Here is a 19,080-nt window from a genome sequence, read left to right on the forward strand (position 1 = left end):
AGTGGACCCCCCCCCCCACTTAGGTCTACACATGTGCAGTGGGTAGCAGAAAGTAGGGTAAAGTTACGGGCACCTCTGCCTTCATTTGGTATCTGCCTCCTTTATTACCCTCAACTTTGAGTCAGGCCCCTGCTCAGCTCAGCACGTAGACATGTTAATCATTTAAGGAGTGTTCATCTAAAAACTAGCGATACAAGGTTTATTTGCCCTAAACCCGAAACCTATCTCAACCCTCTTGAGTCTGAGGCCATATATGCAGCATCCTGTTTCACAGCCCTGGAGTCGGGCCTAGAAGTCTTCAGTCACTGACGGACACCTTCCAGAAACAGCAGGAGCAATGTCTCATGGGAGCTGAGCTGCCTTCCCCCTTCCAGAATCCCAGGCCTGATGGATACACACCCTGAGCAGCAAGAGGAAGCTTCCCCCTCCAGTGACAAAGATGTCTCTCAAGCCACCTTGCAGAACCAGAGCCGAGAGAATGATCACCCAGGCCATAGCTGGACAGAGACTGCTCAACAATTCAAGCCTCTCACCACCCCCACCCCGATTCTTCCTCTATTTCAATCTCAGATTCACTTCAGCACCCCAAAGACAGGGCTGAGATACTGGATCTCACTTTGCCTTCCCAAATATGGGATGTTGATTAAAATTCATTTCCTGCTTTTTCACCATTATTTTTTCTGCTTGGTGTTGAGGCAAACGACAGGATCTGGTGGGGTTTGGGGTTTGGTTTTCTGGGAGGTGCAGAGTCAGTCCTCTGGCCTAGGATGTTGGTAACACTAACAAACATTTTCTTTCTTACATAGTATCTTTTTCATTTATAACACAAACAGTATCATATCTATAATATTCCCAAATTTGTTTTCTTTTTAAACCATAGTACTATAGCTTGAAGATCACAAGATCAGTATATTAGGACATGTATTATAACTGAACTGTCACTTACAGATGGACACTTGTTTCCAATATTTTGTCAAATAAGCAATTCTACAATAAATATTTTACTACAGTCATCTCTGAACTGACTATTCATTTTCTTTGCCCATTTTTCAAGTGGACAAGATTTTGTTTTGTTGCAATTTGGTTTTGTGTTTGTTGGTACTGGGATTGAACCCAGAGGTACTCTACACTGAACCACATTCCCTTTTTATTTTTTGAGACAGGGTGTCACTAAGGTGCCTAGGCTGGCCTTGAACATAGATCCCCCTGTCTCAGCCTCCAGAGTAACTGGGATTACAGGTGTAAGCCACGGTGCTCAGCCAACTGACTTTTTACAAACTAAGGTTCATCCTTAGTCTATTATTTGTACGGTATCAGTCTTTTGTGGTTCCTTTGTTTGGAATCTTGCTAGAAACATCTAGATAGAAACATCTCCCAAATTCCACAAAATTTCCAAACAAATGTTCATAGCAGCACTATTCTGAACAATTTAACTGGAAATGGCCAGTCAGCATGTAAGAAGCTGGACTCACAAGTTTTTACTAACCAGTAAAAAGCTGAACAAACTGAAAAATCAAGAGTTCTTAGATCCATCAAAGAGGTGGAATCACAGGGCAGATCACTCCAAAATCTGAGACTGGCAGGTAGGCAAACACAGAGAACTGAGGCTTGTCAGAGCAGAAATCCTGAGTCCAAACCTCCAGGGGAGCCAGAGCTGAGTGGAACCTGAACTTCACTGAGGAGCTACCAGAGGCTCAGCAGGTAATCTAAGATGAATACTCCAAAAGGGCCTAGTGACTGAGGGTCTTGTACTTGAAAACTGTACCAAGAACTTGCCTAGGTTCTCAGTAACTATTAGTAAAAACCCTCCTGCTGCTTCTGGCAAGGGGAGGGGACAAAGGATCATTCTGAGCCAGTGTGTAGAGCATTCTGTTCCTCTTAACAAGATCTGCCCTCAGGAGACACCATTAACTACAGTCTAACCAGCTGGAGTTTTATCAGAGATAACTGACCTGAGGAAAGAAAATACCTAACTCCATCCCAATCCCTGTCGAGGAAGGGGTGAGAGGGAGGGGACTGAGAAACACCTAGGGTTCACACTCCAAGGCCCAGGGTCACTGGAAGACAAGACCTGCTCAGGACTACAGAATGCCCCGCCCCTTACCACCATGTGCCTCAAGGCCATGCATGAGGCCCTGGGTTCCAACCTCAGCACCACACACAAATAAAAAGGTACTGTGTCCACCTACAACTGAAAAATAAGTTTTGTGGTTTTTTTTTTTTTTAAGTAAAAGATAAAGACTTTCTCAAGGGCTGGGTTGTGGCTCAGTGGTAGATCATTTGCCTAGCATGTGAGGCACTAGGTTGATCCTCAGAGCCACATAAAAAATAAGTTAAATAAATAAATAATAAAGATACTATAACTAAAAAAAAATTAAAAAGACTTTCTCAGGTAAGCAAAAACTGATGAAATCTATTGTTAGTAGATATTCTTTGCAAGAAATGTTAAATTATTTAGAATATCTTTCTGAAGGTAAATGATAAAGGTCAGAAACTTGGAGCCATATAAAGAAAGAATATTACATAAGGAATAAATGAAGATAAAACTTTATTTTTTATTCTTAGTTGATCTAACATAATTTGTTCAAAATAATAGCAACAATATATTCAATTACATATGCATATACACACATATACATGCATACAGAGAAAATGAATAACAGCAATAACACAAGAGCTGGGAGGAAAGTGAAATACTGTTATCCTACTGCTACCCAGGAAGTGGTACGTGTAATCTGAAAGACACCTGGGTTAGTTGCAAATGTTTACTGCAAAGCCTAAGACAACCAATAAAGTTCAAAAAAGAAAAAAAAAGTGTAACAAATGTGCTAATAAAGGAGAGAAAATTGGATCCTATAAAATGCTCAATTAACCACAAAAGGGCCAGGCACAGTAGTGCACAACTGTAATTCCAGCAACCTGGGAAACTAAGAAAGGAGGATTGCAAGTTTGAGGGCCAGGTGGGCAAATTATACCTGCCTTAAAATAAAAAAACAAAAGGGCTCAAAGGTGGAGTGCCCCTGGGTTCAATCCCTAGTACTATTAAAAATATATGTGTGTGTGTGTGTGTGTGTGTGTGCGTGTGTGTATAAACTAACAAGTGATTAAAGCAGGGTTTCAAGACACAAGGTTATTACACAAAAGTCACTTTCTAATACCAGAAATGAATAAGTGGAATTGGAAATTAAAAACACTACCATTTACATTAGCATCACCAAAATTAAATACTTACGTATTCATCTAACAAAATACGTATAAAATCTATGAGAAAAACTACAGAGAAATCAGAGAACTAAATGAAGACACTCCATGTTCAGAGGTAGAAAGGCTTAAGATTGTCAAGATTTTATGTCTTCCAAACTTCATCAACATATCTGATATAATCCCAATTTAAAAAATCAAGTTATTTAATAGCTCTAATAATTCTAGAAGTTTATATGGTCAGGCAAAACACCTAGAAAACCAGGAGAAGCAGAGCTGGAAGAATGACACTATTTCACATGTTATCAATGCACAGTTACCAGGACACTATAGTGGTGGCTGAAGAATAAATAGAACAGAACAGAGAATCCAGAAACAAACACACAGAGGCTATTAATGTTTGACAAAGGAACAAAGGCAATATATTGGAGGAAAGAGGGACTTTTCAAATTATGGTCTGGAGCAACTGGATATCCAAATTAGGGGGAAATCATCTAGAAGATTCAACACCCTTCACAAAAATCGACTCAAACTGGACCACAGGCTTAAATAAAAACAGTAAGGAAAGTACACACATTCTAGAACAGAATATAGGAAAAAATCTAGATGATCTTAGTTCAGGTAGTGACTTTTTAAAAGAACATTGAAGGCATAATCATGAAAGAAATAAGTTACACTTGTTAAAATTAAAATTTTCTATTCTAAGGAAAAGACTATCAAGACAAGGAAAAGACAAGCCACTGACCGCAACGAAGTATTTGCAAAAGAAACATCAACTAAAGAACTATTATCCAGAGTACAGAAAGAACACATAGAACTCAACAAAACACAATCTATTTAAACAAACAGGCCAGAGACCTGAACAGAAAGCTCACCAATGAAAATATACAGATGCCAAGTAAGCATCAGAAGATGCCACACGTTGTCCATCTTCAGGGAATTGTAACCTTAAATAAGATATCAGTGCACACCCACTAGAATGGCTGAAACCCAGAACGCAGATAATGCCAAATGCTGGGGAGGATGTGGAACAACAGGAATTATCAGTCATTCCTCGTGGGAATGTAAAATGGTATGGCCACTCTGGAAGACAGTTTGGCAGCTTCTTATAAAACTAAATATACTTTTAACATATGATTCAGCAATGGCACTCCTTGGTATTTACCCAAATTAGTCAAAAACATACGTCCAAACGAAAACCTACACACGGTATTTACAGCAGCTTTACTATAATGCCAAGACAAGGAAGGAGCCAAGATGTCCTCTGACAGGTGGATGGGTAACGTAACCCCCCAGCATCCAGATAAGGAATGTTATTCATTGCTAAAAATAAGTGAGCTACTCAGCCATTGAAAGGCATGGTGGAAATTTAAATGTGCATTACTAAGTGACAGGAGCCAATCTGGAAAGGCTACCAACTGGATGATTCCAACTATGTGACATTCTGGAAAAGGCATAACTAGATAGGCAGAAAAACAGTAGCTGTCAAAGGATGGGGGGAGGGTAGGAACAGGCAGAGCACAGAGGATTTTCAGGGTAGATTTAGGAGAGTCAAACTATTCATATGAAAAATGCCATTATATGTTTGTTAAAACCCACAGAATGAACAACATCCAGGGTGAACCCTAAAAGGAACAACGGACTTTGAGTAATGATGTGTCAATGCAGGTACACCAACTGTAACAATGTACCACTCTAGCAAGAGCAAGGGTATACACAGGAAATCTTCGCGACTTCTGCTCAATTTTGCTATGAACATTAAACTTCTCTAAAAAATTAAGGTTTATTTAAAAAAAAAACTAAAAACAACTTAAAATGTTCATTAGAAGATTAATCTCTAAGCAATTGTCCTAAATAAACGGGCTGGGGATACAACAGCTCAGCTGTAGAGCGCTTGCCTCACATGCACAAGGCCTTGGGTTCAATCCCCAGCACCACAAAAAAAAAAAAAAAGAAGCAGCAGCTAACGCTCCTCCCACTAATGAGTACATATTTTCCATATGATTTTTTATACATAAAATATCATTTTGTATGATTCCATTGATACATAATCCTAGAAAATGCAAATTTATTTGTAAAGACAGAAGGTTGCAAATTTATCTATAGTGACAGAAGGTAAGTCAATGGCTACCAGAAGATCAGGTTTTGTTAAACATGGATGTTAAAAATGGATTACAAAGAAACTTTTAGGGGTGCAGGATGTTCCTTGTCTTGAATCATATAGTAACTGCTTTATGGATTTATACAAACATCAGGTTGTACACTTCAAGTACGTATAATTTATCTCATATTTCAATACAGTTGAAAAAAATGTATAAAGCCAGACATAGTTACATGTGCCCACAGCCCACCTTCTCAGTAAGCTGAGGCAGGAGAATCTCCTGAACCCAGGAGTTCGAGACCACCAGCCTCGGCAATCTGACGACACCTTGCGTAAACACAAAGGGCCAAGAATAGCCCATTTCACCTGAGAACAAGGTGGGCCAACCTGCAACCTGCTCTACCAGCTATCAACATCTCCTGTAGCCACCCTGACTGAGGTCGTGTGGCACTGTCACAGAAATAGGCACACAGACCACCAGAGCTGGATTTATGACACATGTGGCATCACAGAGCAGGAATGGATGTTCATTTCCATAAAAGGCTCTAGATTGACAAGGTCAATCACTGAAGAGAAAAAATGGGGGAAGGGACTCCTACTTCAAACCATGAATCAATTCCAGGAAGGTATAGACAGGTAAAATAGGCAAACCAATAAAGCTTTAAGAAAATGGAAACTACCTTCATGACCTTGAGGTAAGAAAAACTCTTTTCAGAATTAAAACTACTACCCATTAAAGGAATGTGCACATGTGAACTTGATTCACATATCAAACAGGATAGGAGCCAGCTTAAGGCTGGCTGGTTAAGGACAATATGAGCATCAAAACAAACAACAGTAATGGATTATAAACCACTGGGCAAAACAGGAATTCTTGAATTCACATTAATAATAGATTAAATAAACATATCTTCAAGAAAGTAGAGCCACAAGGCATGGTGGCACATACCGGTAATCCCAGCAGCTCAGGAGGCTGAGGAGGAGGATCTTGAGTTCAAAGTCAGCCTCAGCAAAAGCAAGGCACTAAGCAACTCAAGTGAGACCCAGTCTCTAAATAAAATACAAAATAGGGTGGGGGATGTGGCTCAGTGGCTGAGTGCCCCTGAGTTCAATCCCTGGAGAGAGAGAGAGAGAGAGAGAGAGAGAGAGAGAGAGAGAAAGAAAGAAAGAGAAAGACAGAAAGAAAGAAAGAGAGAGAGAGAAAGAGAAAGAGAGAAAGAGAGAGAAAGAGAAAGAGAAAGAGATAGAGAGAAAGAGAGAGAGAAAGAGAAAGAAAGAGAGAGAGAGAAAGAAACAGAGAGAAAGAGAAAGAGAGAGAGAGAGAGAGAGAGAGAGAGAGAAAGGGGAAGGAAGGAAGGAAGGAAGGAAGGAAGGAAGGAAGGAAGGAAGGAGGGAGGGAGAAAAGAAATTGGGGTTCTTCCTTAGAATAAAACGCCAATTGAGGGCTGGGGCTGGGGCTCCACGGTAGAGCACTTGCCTAGCATGAGTGAGGCACTGGGTTCAATCCTCAGCATCACATAAAAATAAATAAATAAAATAAAGGTATCATGTCCATCTACAACTGTAAAAATATATTTTAAAAATAATAAAAATTTTAAAAACTTTTTAAAATGCCACTTAATAAGAAGCAAATCATGGAGCTAGATAACCATTTTATTAAACATTATAAAGTATGGATTAGTTTAGAAAATAAACCAATCAAGGAGAAAAAGTGAGATGCAGAGTAGAATATTCTCAAGTTCTCAAAGCATCTCTCCAAAAAGCACCATTAAGTTACAAAGAGAAAACCAGGAACTCCATGGGGAGAAAGAGACCACACCCTGAGCTGGCTATCAAAGTGGCATCACTCATAGGGGAATATGGGCATCTCTCGACTCTAGATAGAATAATCTAAGATGATACAGCAAGCCTTACGTAACAGACAAACTCAGATACCAAACTCAACTCTAATCCCCAGGAAACATCAGATAAGCCCATTCTGGAGAACAGAATAATTTATCTTGTATCCTTCCAAACTGTCAATATCATGATGAAAAGTCCAAGGAATTGTTTCAGCTTAAAGGAGACCAACAAGAAATGACACCTTGGGATATGTGATCCCAAGGTAGGCCATGTGTTTGGCCACAACACAGGATTTAATCAATTTTGAGAGTGAAATCAATCACAATGGGATGCAACTAAAAACAGAAGGAAAACTAGAAAATTCATAACATGTAAAAAGCAAATAATTTTAAACCATCAATGAGTCAAAGAAGAAATCACAGGGAAATTTTAAAATATCGAGACAAATGAATATTAAAAACATCATACGAGGGACTGGGGCTGGGGCTCAGCAGGAGAGCACTTGCCTAGCATGTGCGAGGCTCTGGGTTCGATCCACTTAAAAATAAATAAATAAAATAAAGGTATTGTGTCCAACTACAACTAAGAAAATATTTTTTTAAAAATCATACAAAAACCCAGAACACAGTGAAAGCAACACCAAAAGAGAAACTTATAGCTCTAAGCACATTAAAAAAGAAGAAAGGTCTCAAAACAACCAACTTTACACCTTGAAGAACTGGGGTTAAAAAAAAAAAGAACTAGAGTGGGGGTTGTGGCTCAGGGGTAGAGCACCTGCCTGGCGCGTGTGAGGCACTGGGTTCTATCTTCAGCACCACATAAAAATAAATAAATAAATATATAAATAAATAAAGACATGTGTCCACCTATAACTAAAAAACAAATACTAAAAAAAAAAAAAAAAGAACTAAACCTACAGCTAGCAGAAGATAAATAGAAAAACAGGAAAAGCTAACAAAACCAAGAATTAGTTCTTAGAAAAGGTCAATAAAATTAACAAACCTTCACCTAGATATTAAAATCATTACCCAAAGTCGTCTACAGATCCAAGGCAGTCCCTATCAAAATCCCAATGAAGTTTTTAAGCAGCAAGAGGAAAACTCAGCCTAAAATCAATATGGGACTTCATAGGATTACATACAGTCAAAACAATCTTGAAAACGAAGAATGAAGGTGGAGATCTCATGTCTTCATTTTAAAACTTACTACATGACCACCATAATTAAGACAGAACACATCAATGGGAGAGAGGGAGCCCAGAAATAAATCCTTGTGTGAATCAAATAACTGCCTCGATACAAAAACTGGTATTATCAGTGCCCCTAAATAGAACAAAAATATATCTTTCATCATATGCTAAATGTACAATATATTTAGACCCATTTCTCACTTCTGTTCCATCCCATGATCTGTCCACTCACTGCATGTTAATGAAGCCATTTTGGTTACTGCAGCTCTATAATGTACTATGGCACTGGCAAGCTAGCCCTCATTATACTTCTTCTGAAGTGTTTATTCTTACAGGATGTTTCTTTACCCCACATGAACTTCATAATTACCTTTCAGATTCTTTTTTAAAAAGATGTTGCATTTTGGGGCTGGGGCTGTAGCTCAGTGGAAGAGCGCTTGCCTAGCACACATAAGGCACTAGGTTCGATCCTCAGCACTACATAAAAATAAACAAATAAAATAAAGGCATTCTGTCCACTTTCAACTCCAAAAGAAAATTTTTTAAAAAATGTTGCATTTTTATTGCACTTTATTAAACAAATGAAATATTTAAGATATCAAATGATTAAGGTCTAACAATTAGTTGCAGGACAAGAATACAGTTAGGCCCTAAGTAATTCAGTGAGACCATGTCTCTAAATAAAATTTAAAAAGGGCTGGGGATGTGGCTCAGTGGTTAAGTGCCCCTGGATTCACTCCCCAGTACCAAAAAAAAAAAAAAAAAAGCAAAGAAGGGAAAGCAGTTTGGAAAGAACCCCAGCAGCTAAAGGGCTGAGCAGGATAATGTAAACTGTCAACAAAACCAAAAAAGTGGCCAGAGGTGACAGAAGATGTCACAGAGGCATCATGGGAGGGCATGAGAAAACAATGCTGCTGAGAGATTGAGGGAGATGAGCAATAACTAGCATTCACAGTGACACAGAAGGCACTAATGACCTTAGAGGACAGTTTAGTGGATTGGGAGGACAAGGCTAAATTGACATGAACAGGAAAAGAGAGTGGGCACAGGGGTGCACATCTGTCATCCCAGCAACTCAGGAGGTTGAGGCAGGAGAACAGGAAGTCCACGGCCAGCCTGGGCAACTCAAAGAGACCCTGTCTCATAATAAAATAAAAAAGGCTGGGGTGCAGCTCAGTGGTAGAGCATTTGCCAAGCATGTGCAAGTCCCTGAGTTCAATCCCTAGCATTGCAAAAAAGAAAAAAAAAAGGGGGGGTGAGGGGAGGGAGAGAGAATTACCTATAGGGGACAGCTTTTGTTTTTAAAGACAAAAAAGACCTGCACTTGATTAAGTTCTGATAGGATACAGTAGCAAGGGAGAAAATGGAAGTAGTAAAGAGGGCTGGGGATGAGCCAAGTGGTAGAGCACTTGCCTAGCATGTGCAAGGCCCCAGGTTCAACCCCCAGTACTGCAAAACACAAAGTTCCCATATCCTTGCCTCCCTTTAAAAGAATGTAATAAAGCAGCAGAGAGAAGGGTCAGCATGAGGCCACTGAACAGGCATGGAGAGCTGTGTTCTGTTGAGAGCCACAGCCGAAGGGGCCCCAGCAAACTTCCAGCTGCCGGCTGATGATTGGCTCACAGCGGCCCCAGCAACATCTAGCTGATTGGCTCCTCTGCGGTGATGCTCATTGGGCTGTTTCCCTGCCCTTTCAGACCACGGAGCTGCTCATTGGGGGACTTTTTTGGCTCCGCCCACGTGACCCAGCCAATCGGCCTCAAGAGCAGGAGGATTGTGGGAGGTGGAGAGAAGCTTGTGTGGGAGAGAGAGGCTTGGGGAAAGCCAGTGGTGGCAGTTGAGGCTCTGAGGGTTTTTCCTGAGAGGCTGTTTTGTTTGGCGTGTGTGGTTCTAAAAATAAAGTTAGTTTCTTTTGACAAGTGGCTCCTGATTGTGCCCAGCCAGACTGCGGCAGTGTTCCCCAACGTGCACAGGAAGGATGGCCTCCACCAGAGGAGCCACTCCTGCACCTCTCCTCTGTGCCTGGGGCAGGAAGGAGAAGTGCAGCAGCAGCAGTAGAGAAGTGACCTGCCTGGATTTAGTCAGCAACCTTCAGGAGATTCTGCTGTGCGCAGGAAGCAAGAGATCTGGTCATCTTAATTGGTTAAACCCACCCCTTTTGTTGAACATCTATGTGGCTTTCAGTCTGACATTAGGAACAGAACAGCTGGGTCAGAGGATAAGCACTTTAGAAACTTGAATTCCTACTGCTTTGAGAAAAGTGACTATTGTTACTTTGCATCCCCCAACCTTCCTGTCTTGGTATTTATTGCTCTTTTTGTTAATATTCTAAGAGAAAAAGGCTGATTTTAAAGTAACAGATTAGGCTAGGGTTGTAGCTCAGTAGTTGAGTACTTGCCTCGCATGTGTTAGGCACTGGGTTCAATCCTTAGCACCACATTAAAAAAATAAATAAAATAAAGAATTGTGTCCATCTACAACTAAAAAAAATTAAAAATAAATAAAGTAACAGATTAAGGGCATTTGCCCACATGTTAAGTAGAAGAAAGCATCATTTACAAATAATTTTAAATGTCATTCCATTAAAGTTATGAAATAAAAATATGCACCTCTCAAAATGAAGTCAGAGATTGATTTATTCAAAACCATTTCAAAAAATGAAATAAAATGGCAAATAGTTAAAGAAATAAATGTGGGACGACCAGAAACAATATCCTAAAAATATAGAAATGCCTCCCATGAGAACCTTTTGAATAGGAGTTAAGAGACTGTCTCCTGTCTGGGAAAAGGATAGATCCTTTAATTACCTAAAAACCATTTAAATTCAGACTAACAAATCAAATCACCCACCACTGAAGCACATGAGCACCTCCTGCTAGTGAACCCCATGAGCTACAGATTCCATGCCAAAACCTCTCCACTAAGACCTTATCATCACTCTGCTGAATGCCAATGAGAATGCAGCTAACAACCTAGATTTGGGTCAGGAATCATTTTTATTACAGATAAGGGGCTACAGGACTCTCAAAGGGCATCAGAAACAGGCTCTTCTTTCTTACCTTCACCATGAATGTGAAGTCTGTTAGGGCCGGGGAGTAGACGGCCCCACCAGCACATGGGCCCATGATCAGAGAAATCTGCGGGATGACTCCAGATGCCGTGACATTCCTCTGTCAAAAGAAAAAGGCAAAAGCATCTGGTTACAGAGGTGTGGAGGCCCTACCTGTGGGAAGATAAAGGAAACAGTAGCATTTGGCTTCACCTGCACAGAGAGGCTATGCAGAAGGTGAACAGGTGAGCAGGCTCAGTAAAGCTCTTCCAGAATTATGTACGCAATTTCCTCCCCTAACTTGTGGGAAAGTTGGTATGTTACTTTCTGGGGTGAAGATCTTCTCTCCTCTCTGCTCCCTGGCAGCTGTTCCCAAAAACCTCAGCAGGATATGAGCTACAGAGAATTGTGCCACACTAGTTCCAGCTCCAAACACACCTCATCCGCAGCACCCATGTCCACACACAGTTGACTGGAAGAGGAAGGAAAACCTCAGTGATCAGAGCCAGCACTTATCCCAGACTCTGGCCTCTATTCTGAGGTTCTTCACACCCTCCACCCAGTGGGCACCCAGCAGTCACAAGATGAGGCTGAGAGGCAGGTACTACCTTCCACAGTCTGCCCCTCCCAGAGAGGGGATGTCAGGGAAGGGAGGTAGGAGGAGCCAGAAAGGTTCCCTAAGGATAAGGGTATATGATGGGTTAAGCTCAGCCCACCTCCTGGAAAAGACTGGATGTGGGGGCTTGAGGACCCAGGCTGGGCAACAGGGCCCAATCACATCTTGCCCTACTGCCAACCCCTTTCCCTCTCCTGAGCCCCATCAGCTTCGGAAAAGTGGGTCCACTCTTCAGCCTGCTGTGGCTCTGAGCAGAATGTCTGTAAACCATGAGAGTAGCTAATTTTGGCACAAAATGTCTCTATACTCTCTGCAAAACTGACAAGTTAGATAGGTGGTCTTCCAGCTACTGCACAGTTAAGAGTCTGAAAAATTCTCTCCTTAAAAAAAAACTAGAAAACTGGACAAAATTTAAAAAAAAAAAAATTAGCATTCAAGGTTCTGGAAACGAATCAAATATTAAATTGTGAAGTGTTCATTCACAAAAAAACTGTTAAAGTTGAGATGAGAATGGTAAGAGTCTGAGGCATTCTTTTTTTTTTTTTAAGTTGTAGATAGACACAATGCCTTTATTTTATTTATTTATTTTTATGTGGTGCTGAGGATCAAACCCAGTGCCTCACATGTGACAGGCAAGTGCTCTGCCACTGAGCCACAACCCCAGCCCCTGACACATTCTTAACCAAGAATGCCACCAGTGCCCAGGCCAGCTCAGGGTTCCCTCAAGGTAAAAGTAATACCAGACAGTAATTCAAGTCCACAAGAAGTAATTAAAAGCACTGAAAAGGGGCTGGGGTTGTGGCTCAGTGGTAGAGCACTCGCCCAGCACGTACGAGACGCTGGGTTCAATCCTCAGCACCACATAAAAATAAATAAAATAAAGGTATTATGTCCAACTACAACTAAAAAAAAATATTTTTTTAAAAAAAGCACTGAAAATGGCAAATTATGATTAAATACAAGTACTAAATGAATATAATTCTCAATACTTATATATAATGTAATAATTATAACACTATAATTTGTAATTATAACACTTTGTAATGTAATTATAACATAATTTATAATGAAATATATAATAATAATGGCACAAATGATGGGGAGAAAATAGTTATATTAAAGCAGAGTTTCCATCTTTTACCAGAATAAAGTCAGTATTAACTTGAAGTAGACAGATAATTTAAAATTTATATTGTAACCTTTAGAGCAACCACTAAAAAAAAACTCAAAAAATATAGCTTGAAAAAATAGCTCTACACACAGAACTGTGGGATATTTTTCATTTGAGACAGGGTCTTGCTGTGTCGCCTGGACTAATCAACAAACTGGTGGGTTCAAGAGATCCTCCCCTCACAACCTCCTGAGTAGCTGAGACTACATCCAGCTCAACCTAAGAGTTGAGTGACATCACGGTAGACAGAAGAGGAACTTCTAGGAATCTGGGACTGAAGCAACAACTCAGCTAACAGGGATTGTCTGAAGTAAATACTTTGGAACTTTGGAGTTTAGTTGAACACTTGCAGGATCCAAGGAAGAGTGTGATGAAGAAGCAGGTACATCTCAGTGAATTTCTGCATTTGGTATAACTGCTATCATTCCCAGCCCAAAACCATGAAGTAAAAGCAGGTAACTGTGAGGTTGGAAACCCATGTTCCTGAAGTGGCTAGCTGGGGCCAAGGTGGACAACAAGGACCTTGTCCTTCAAATATTAGGGTTGTATGTTTTTGGGGTTTTTCATTTTTGAGATGCAGGGGGTAGAACCCAAGAGCCTCACAAAAGCTAGGCAAGTACTCTACCACTAAGCCACATGCACAGCACAAGGATTGTGTATTTTGATTGCTGATCACTGCTTTTGATGGCTGAGGGGCAGCCTGGAGGCCAGTCATTATTTCAATTATCATGGATTCAAATGGCCACCCCAATACAAAGGAAAGAGATAGTTTGTACCAACCTGGTGTGCCTTCTGAGACGGACATTCAGGGACATCTTTATCTGATCACTGGTTGGCCACAGAGACAACTAAAAGTTCAGTGACCATATTCAACAAGGAAAAAAAGAATTTAACAGAAACCATCCCTGAGGAAACACAGACACTGGAGTTATTAGTCACAGATGCTAGAGTGACTATCTTAAATATGTTCAATGAGCTAAAGGAAACCAAGGAAAAAGAACTCAGGGAAGCAGGAAAACAATGTCCGAACAAAATAAGTATCAATGAAATGAAAAATTCACTAGAATTTTCAACAGCAGATCCAAGTGGCAGAAAAAAGGATCACAAGACTTCAAGGTTAAACTGTTGAAATAATCTAGTCTGGAGAAAAGGAAAAAAAGAAAAATGAATAGAGACATACCAACATATACATTTTAGGAATCCCAAAAGAGAAAGAACGAGTCCGATAAAATATTTGAAGAATAGCCAAAAACTTACCAAATTTGATGAAAGACATGAATATACGCATCTAAGAAGCTCAATGAACTCCAAGTAGGATGAACTCAAAGACATTTATATTGAGACGTATTATAGTCAAACTGTCAAACCCAAACACATTGAAAAAATTTTGAAATTAGAGAGATAGGAGCATAGGGGATCTTCAATAAGACTAACCATGTAGGCCAGAAGGCAGTAACACAAACTTGAAGAAAAAACTGTTGGCTAAGAATTCTGTGTCCAGAAAAGCTAAACTTCAAGGATAAAAGACAAAATAAGACATGTCCAGATAAACAAAAGCTGAGGGGGTTCATTTGCAGTTGACATGTCATACAAGAAATACTACAGGGAATTCTTTAGTCAGGAAATAAAAGAACACTACAGTAATGTGAAATCATGAGAGAAAAAACACGACAGTAAATATAACTTCCTAGGTAAATATAGAAGACAGTAGGGCTATATTTCAGTCTATAACATCTCTATTTTTCCTATATAATTTAAAAAACAATCATGAAACAATTATAAATCCGATAATGAATACATCATGCATAAAGATATAATCTAGATAATGACAACATAAGATGCAGATGTACAGAAGCAGTATGCTCCCAAACTACTGAAGCTGACCTGGTTTCATTCCAACTAGTTTAATTGTAATCACCAAGGTAACCATTAAGAGAAGGAAACATTAAATATAGAAATGAAAGAAGTGGGAGGGGGGATAGTAGAGGATAGGAAAGGTAGCAGAATACAACAGTTACTAATAGGGCATTATGTAAAAATGTAGATGTGTAACCGATGTGATTCTGCAATCTGTATTTGGGGTAAAAATGGGAGTTCATAACCCACTTGAATCTAATGTATGAAATATGATATGTCAAGAGCTTTGTAATGTTTTGAACAACCAATAAAAAAAAAGAAATGAAAGAAGTGAATTTTAATGACACAACCAAACTAAACTTTTAAAAGCCACAATGGTGGAATTAAGGCATAAAAACTATCACATATACATAAAACAAACAGTTGAATGGCAGATGCAAATCCTTCTGTGTGGGTAATCACTTTAAATGTGAATGGATTAAACTCTCCTGTCAAAAAAAAGAGATTGGCAGAGATCCAAGATGGCGAAATAGAGGAGGTTGCTTTCCTGGCTGCTCCTTGGTGTGAAACCAAGAAAGCAGACAGGCAGCTTCTCCACAAGGTGAGTGGACAAAAAAAAAAAAAAGAAGAAGGGACTTTACTGGAACCTAACACTGGACATTCAAAGCAGATCGGGGACACAGAAAAAAAAATCCCCAGCGGCATAGCCACTGCCACAGCCAGAGAAGTCCCTTGGTGAGCATAGTAGATGGATAAGGGAATTAAAGGAAGGAACCTGCATTCTGGGGAGGTCCGAGGTATATCTGGGTAGAGTGTTTAGAGACCACAGACATTGCCCAACAAAGCTGAACAACTCGCTGCACAATACCCATGTGGGGAGAAAGAAGCCACCATCTCTCCAGGCAGAATGCAGAGGACAAAGGAAAGAACCATTTTGCAGCTTCAGCTCAAGAGCAGGCAACAGGGAAAGCCAATTCCTGGCAAACCTGAGTTCGGTCCAAAACACAGGCCCAATAAACACATGCTGCACAACAGAGTGTGCTTAAGTGACCAGGAGAAAATCAAACATGGAGAAAGGTTTACACAGGGAACAACAGGGAGGAAACCCACCCAGCTCTACCCCTCCCGTTCCAATCCCAAGGCTTGCAGGACACATCTGGCCTGGAACTCAGAAGGGTGGGAACGGGAGAGATTGTTTGGAGACGGGACCAAGAAACAGTGAGGTCTGCAATAAGTAGGGACTAAGAACTGGAGATTACTGGGGTAAAGTCTTCCAGCATGGACCAGTCAATACCACCACTGGAGGTGGACTGATTTAAAATCTCCAGACCAATTAGCATTCAGCAAAGAGCCTGGAGCCTTCCTAAAGCTAAACCCCACCTCGAGGAACTCCACCTACAGATTACCTCTCTCCGGCAATCCACAAATCACACTCCAGAATACCAATCTAATACTGCTGAAAAGAGAAGCTGAACTAGAAATAAACCAAAATGACCAGGAACACAAATCACATCTCAATAATAACCTTGAACATTAATGGCCTAAATTCATCAATGAAATCTCCAACAGAAAGAATTCTTTAACTTCTCATCAAGATTTTGTGGGGGATTTTTGGTGTTTTTTTTTTTTTTTTTTTAGAGAGAGAGAAAGAATTTTTTTAGTATTTATTTTTCAGTTTCCGGTGGACACAACATCTTTATTTTTATGTGGTGCTGAGGATGAAACCCAGCGCCCCGCGCATGCCAGGCGAGCGCATTACCGCTTGAGCCACATCCCCAGCCCTTTAATTCTTTTTCACTGTTTAATTGTGACCTTATGGCACATGAACATTTACACAGATTCCTATTTTTTTTCTTCTTATCTCTAGCATTTTTAATGTCAATATTTTTTAATATTTATTATTTTTTAGTTGTAGTTGGACACAATATATTTTATTTTTATTAATCTTTTAGTTCTGTCTTCTCTTCTGCTCCCTCATAATCATCACATTCTATATCACTTCTGTTCTCTCCCCATCCATCATCTGAAAAGTTAAACCCTTTTGCAAACTTCCTGTTTTTATTATAGGCAATAACTGATCATATCATTTCTGTTTATTGTGATAATTAACATTATAGACATCATAGTAGGAACTATTTGATTTAATGCTGTAAATTGTTTGCACTAGTCATTATTATTATTGTCTCCCCCTAAACAGTGAGGCACTGGAAACCTTCAGGGACACTGTAAGTCCACAGGGTAAACACTCTACTGCCTCAGATCCTTACCATTAGATGGGTAGACACACAAACAACATGAAAAAGCAAGGGAACAGATCTCCCCAAGCAAACCAAGATTCTCCAATAACAGAATCCATCAACATCACATGGAAAAAATGTCAGAGAAGGAGCTTAGAATAATTAAACTGGTCTGTGAAGTAAAGGATAATGTAAAAGAACAAATACAGGTAGCAAAAGATCACTCCAATAAAAAGAGAAAAAAAAAGAAATCCTTAAAATGAAGGAAACAATAAACCAAATTAAAAATTCAATAGAAAGCATCAACAGACTAGACCACTTGGAAAATAAAACCTCAGGCAATGAAGACAAAATATATAATCTTGAAAACAGAATTGACCATAGAGATAAAATGTTAAGAAATCATGAACATGGGCTGGGGTTGTGACTCAGTGGTAGAGTGCTTGCCTTACACATGTGAGGCCCTGATCTTAATCCTCAGCACCACATAAAAATAAATAAATAAAATAAAGGTATTGTGTCCATCTACAACTAAAAAATATTTTTAAAAAGAAAGAAAGAGGGGCTGTAGCTCAGTGGCAGAGTGCTTGACTAGCACATGTGAGGCACTGTGTTCGATTCTTAGCACCACATAAAAATAAAATAAAGGTATTATATCCATCTACAACCACAAAAAAAAAAAAAACAGCAGCAGCTCATGATTTAAGTAGGGCAGATGAAAGAAAAGAAAAGGAAAGGAAAGGAAGGAAGGAAGGAAGGAAGGAAAGAAGGAAGAAAAAATATATGAACAGAACTTCCAAGAAATATGGGATAACATGAAAAGACCAAATTTAAGATTTATTGGGATAGATGAAGGCATAGAGTTACAAACCAAAGGAATGCACAATCTTTTTGATGAAATAATATCAGAAAACTTCTCAGAATGAAATGTAAAATCAAATACAAGAGGCTAATAGAATAGTAGAGGATAGGAAAGGCAGCAGAATACAACAGACACTAGTATGGCAATATGTAAATCAATGGATGTGTAACTGATGTGATTCTGCAATCTGTATATGGGGTAAAAATGGGAGTTCATAACCCACTTGAATCAAAGTGTGAAATATGATATATCAAGAACTATGTAATGTTTTGAACAACCAACAATAAAAATTTTTTAAAAAAGAGGTTAATAGGACCCCCAAATGTGCAAAATTACAACAGACCCATATCAAGGCACATTATAATGAGAATGTCTAGCACACAGAAAAAGAATCGAATTTTAAAGGCTGTGAGAGAAAAACACCAGATTACATATAGGGGGAAACCAATACGGATCTCAGCTGATTTCTCTACCCAAACCTCAAAGCTAGGAGGTCCTGGAATAACATATACCAAGCTCTGAAAGAAAATGGATACCAACCAAGAATACTATATCCAGCAAAATTAAGTTTTAGATTTGAAGATGAAATAAAAACCTTCCATGATAAAAATTTTAAAAATTTGCAACCAGAAAGCCTGTACTTCAGAATATTCTCAACAAAATACTCCATGAAGATGAAATGGAAAAAGTGAAAACCAGCAAAGAGAGGAACTACAGTAAAGAAATAGTCAATCAAAGAAAAATTAATTCAAATTAAAAACTAGAAATAAACCAAAATGACCAGGAACACAAATCATATCTCAATAATAACCTTGAACATTAATTGCCTAAATTCATCAATCAAAAGACACAGACTGAGGCTGTGGCTGTGGCTGAGGTAGTGTGCTTGCCTAGCATGTGTGAGGCACTGCGTTCAATTATCAGAGAGAAATAAGGTGGGAGGGGGGAAATCCAC

General features: G+C 39.4%; 1 protein-coding gene across 1 annotated transcript in view; it reads right to left on the reverse strand.

Moving 5' to 3' along the window:
• Pccb (propionyl-CoA carboxylase subunit beta) overlaps nt 1-19,080 on the reverse strand; it is a 65,753-nt gene that overhangs the window by 27,403 nt on the left and 19,270 nt on the right. Inside the window, exon 6 of the mRNA XM_015487018.2 lies at nt 11,393-11,503. Within this exon, the coding sequence (XP_015342504.1) occupies nt 11,393-11,503 (111 nt within the window). The remainder of the gene's footprint in view (nt 1-11,392; nt 11,504-19,080) is intronic.

This window comes from Marmota marmota, unplaced genomic scaffold (genome assembly GCF_001458135.2).
Source record: "Marmota marmota marmota unplaced genomic scaffold, marMar, whole genome shotgun sequence".
NCBI classification, from domain to species: domain Eukaryota; kingdom Metazoa; phylum Chordata; class Mammalia; order Rodentia; family Sciuridae; genus Marmota; species Marmota marmota.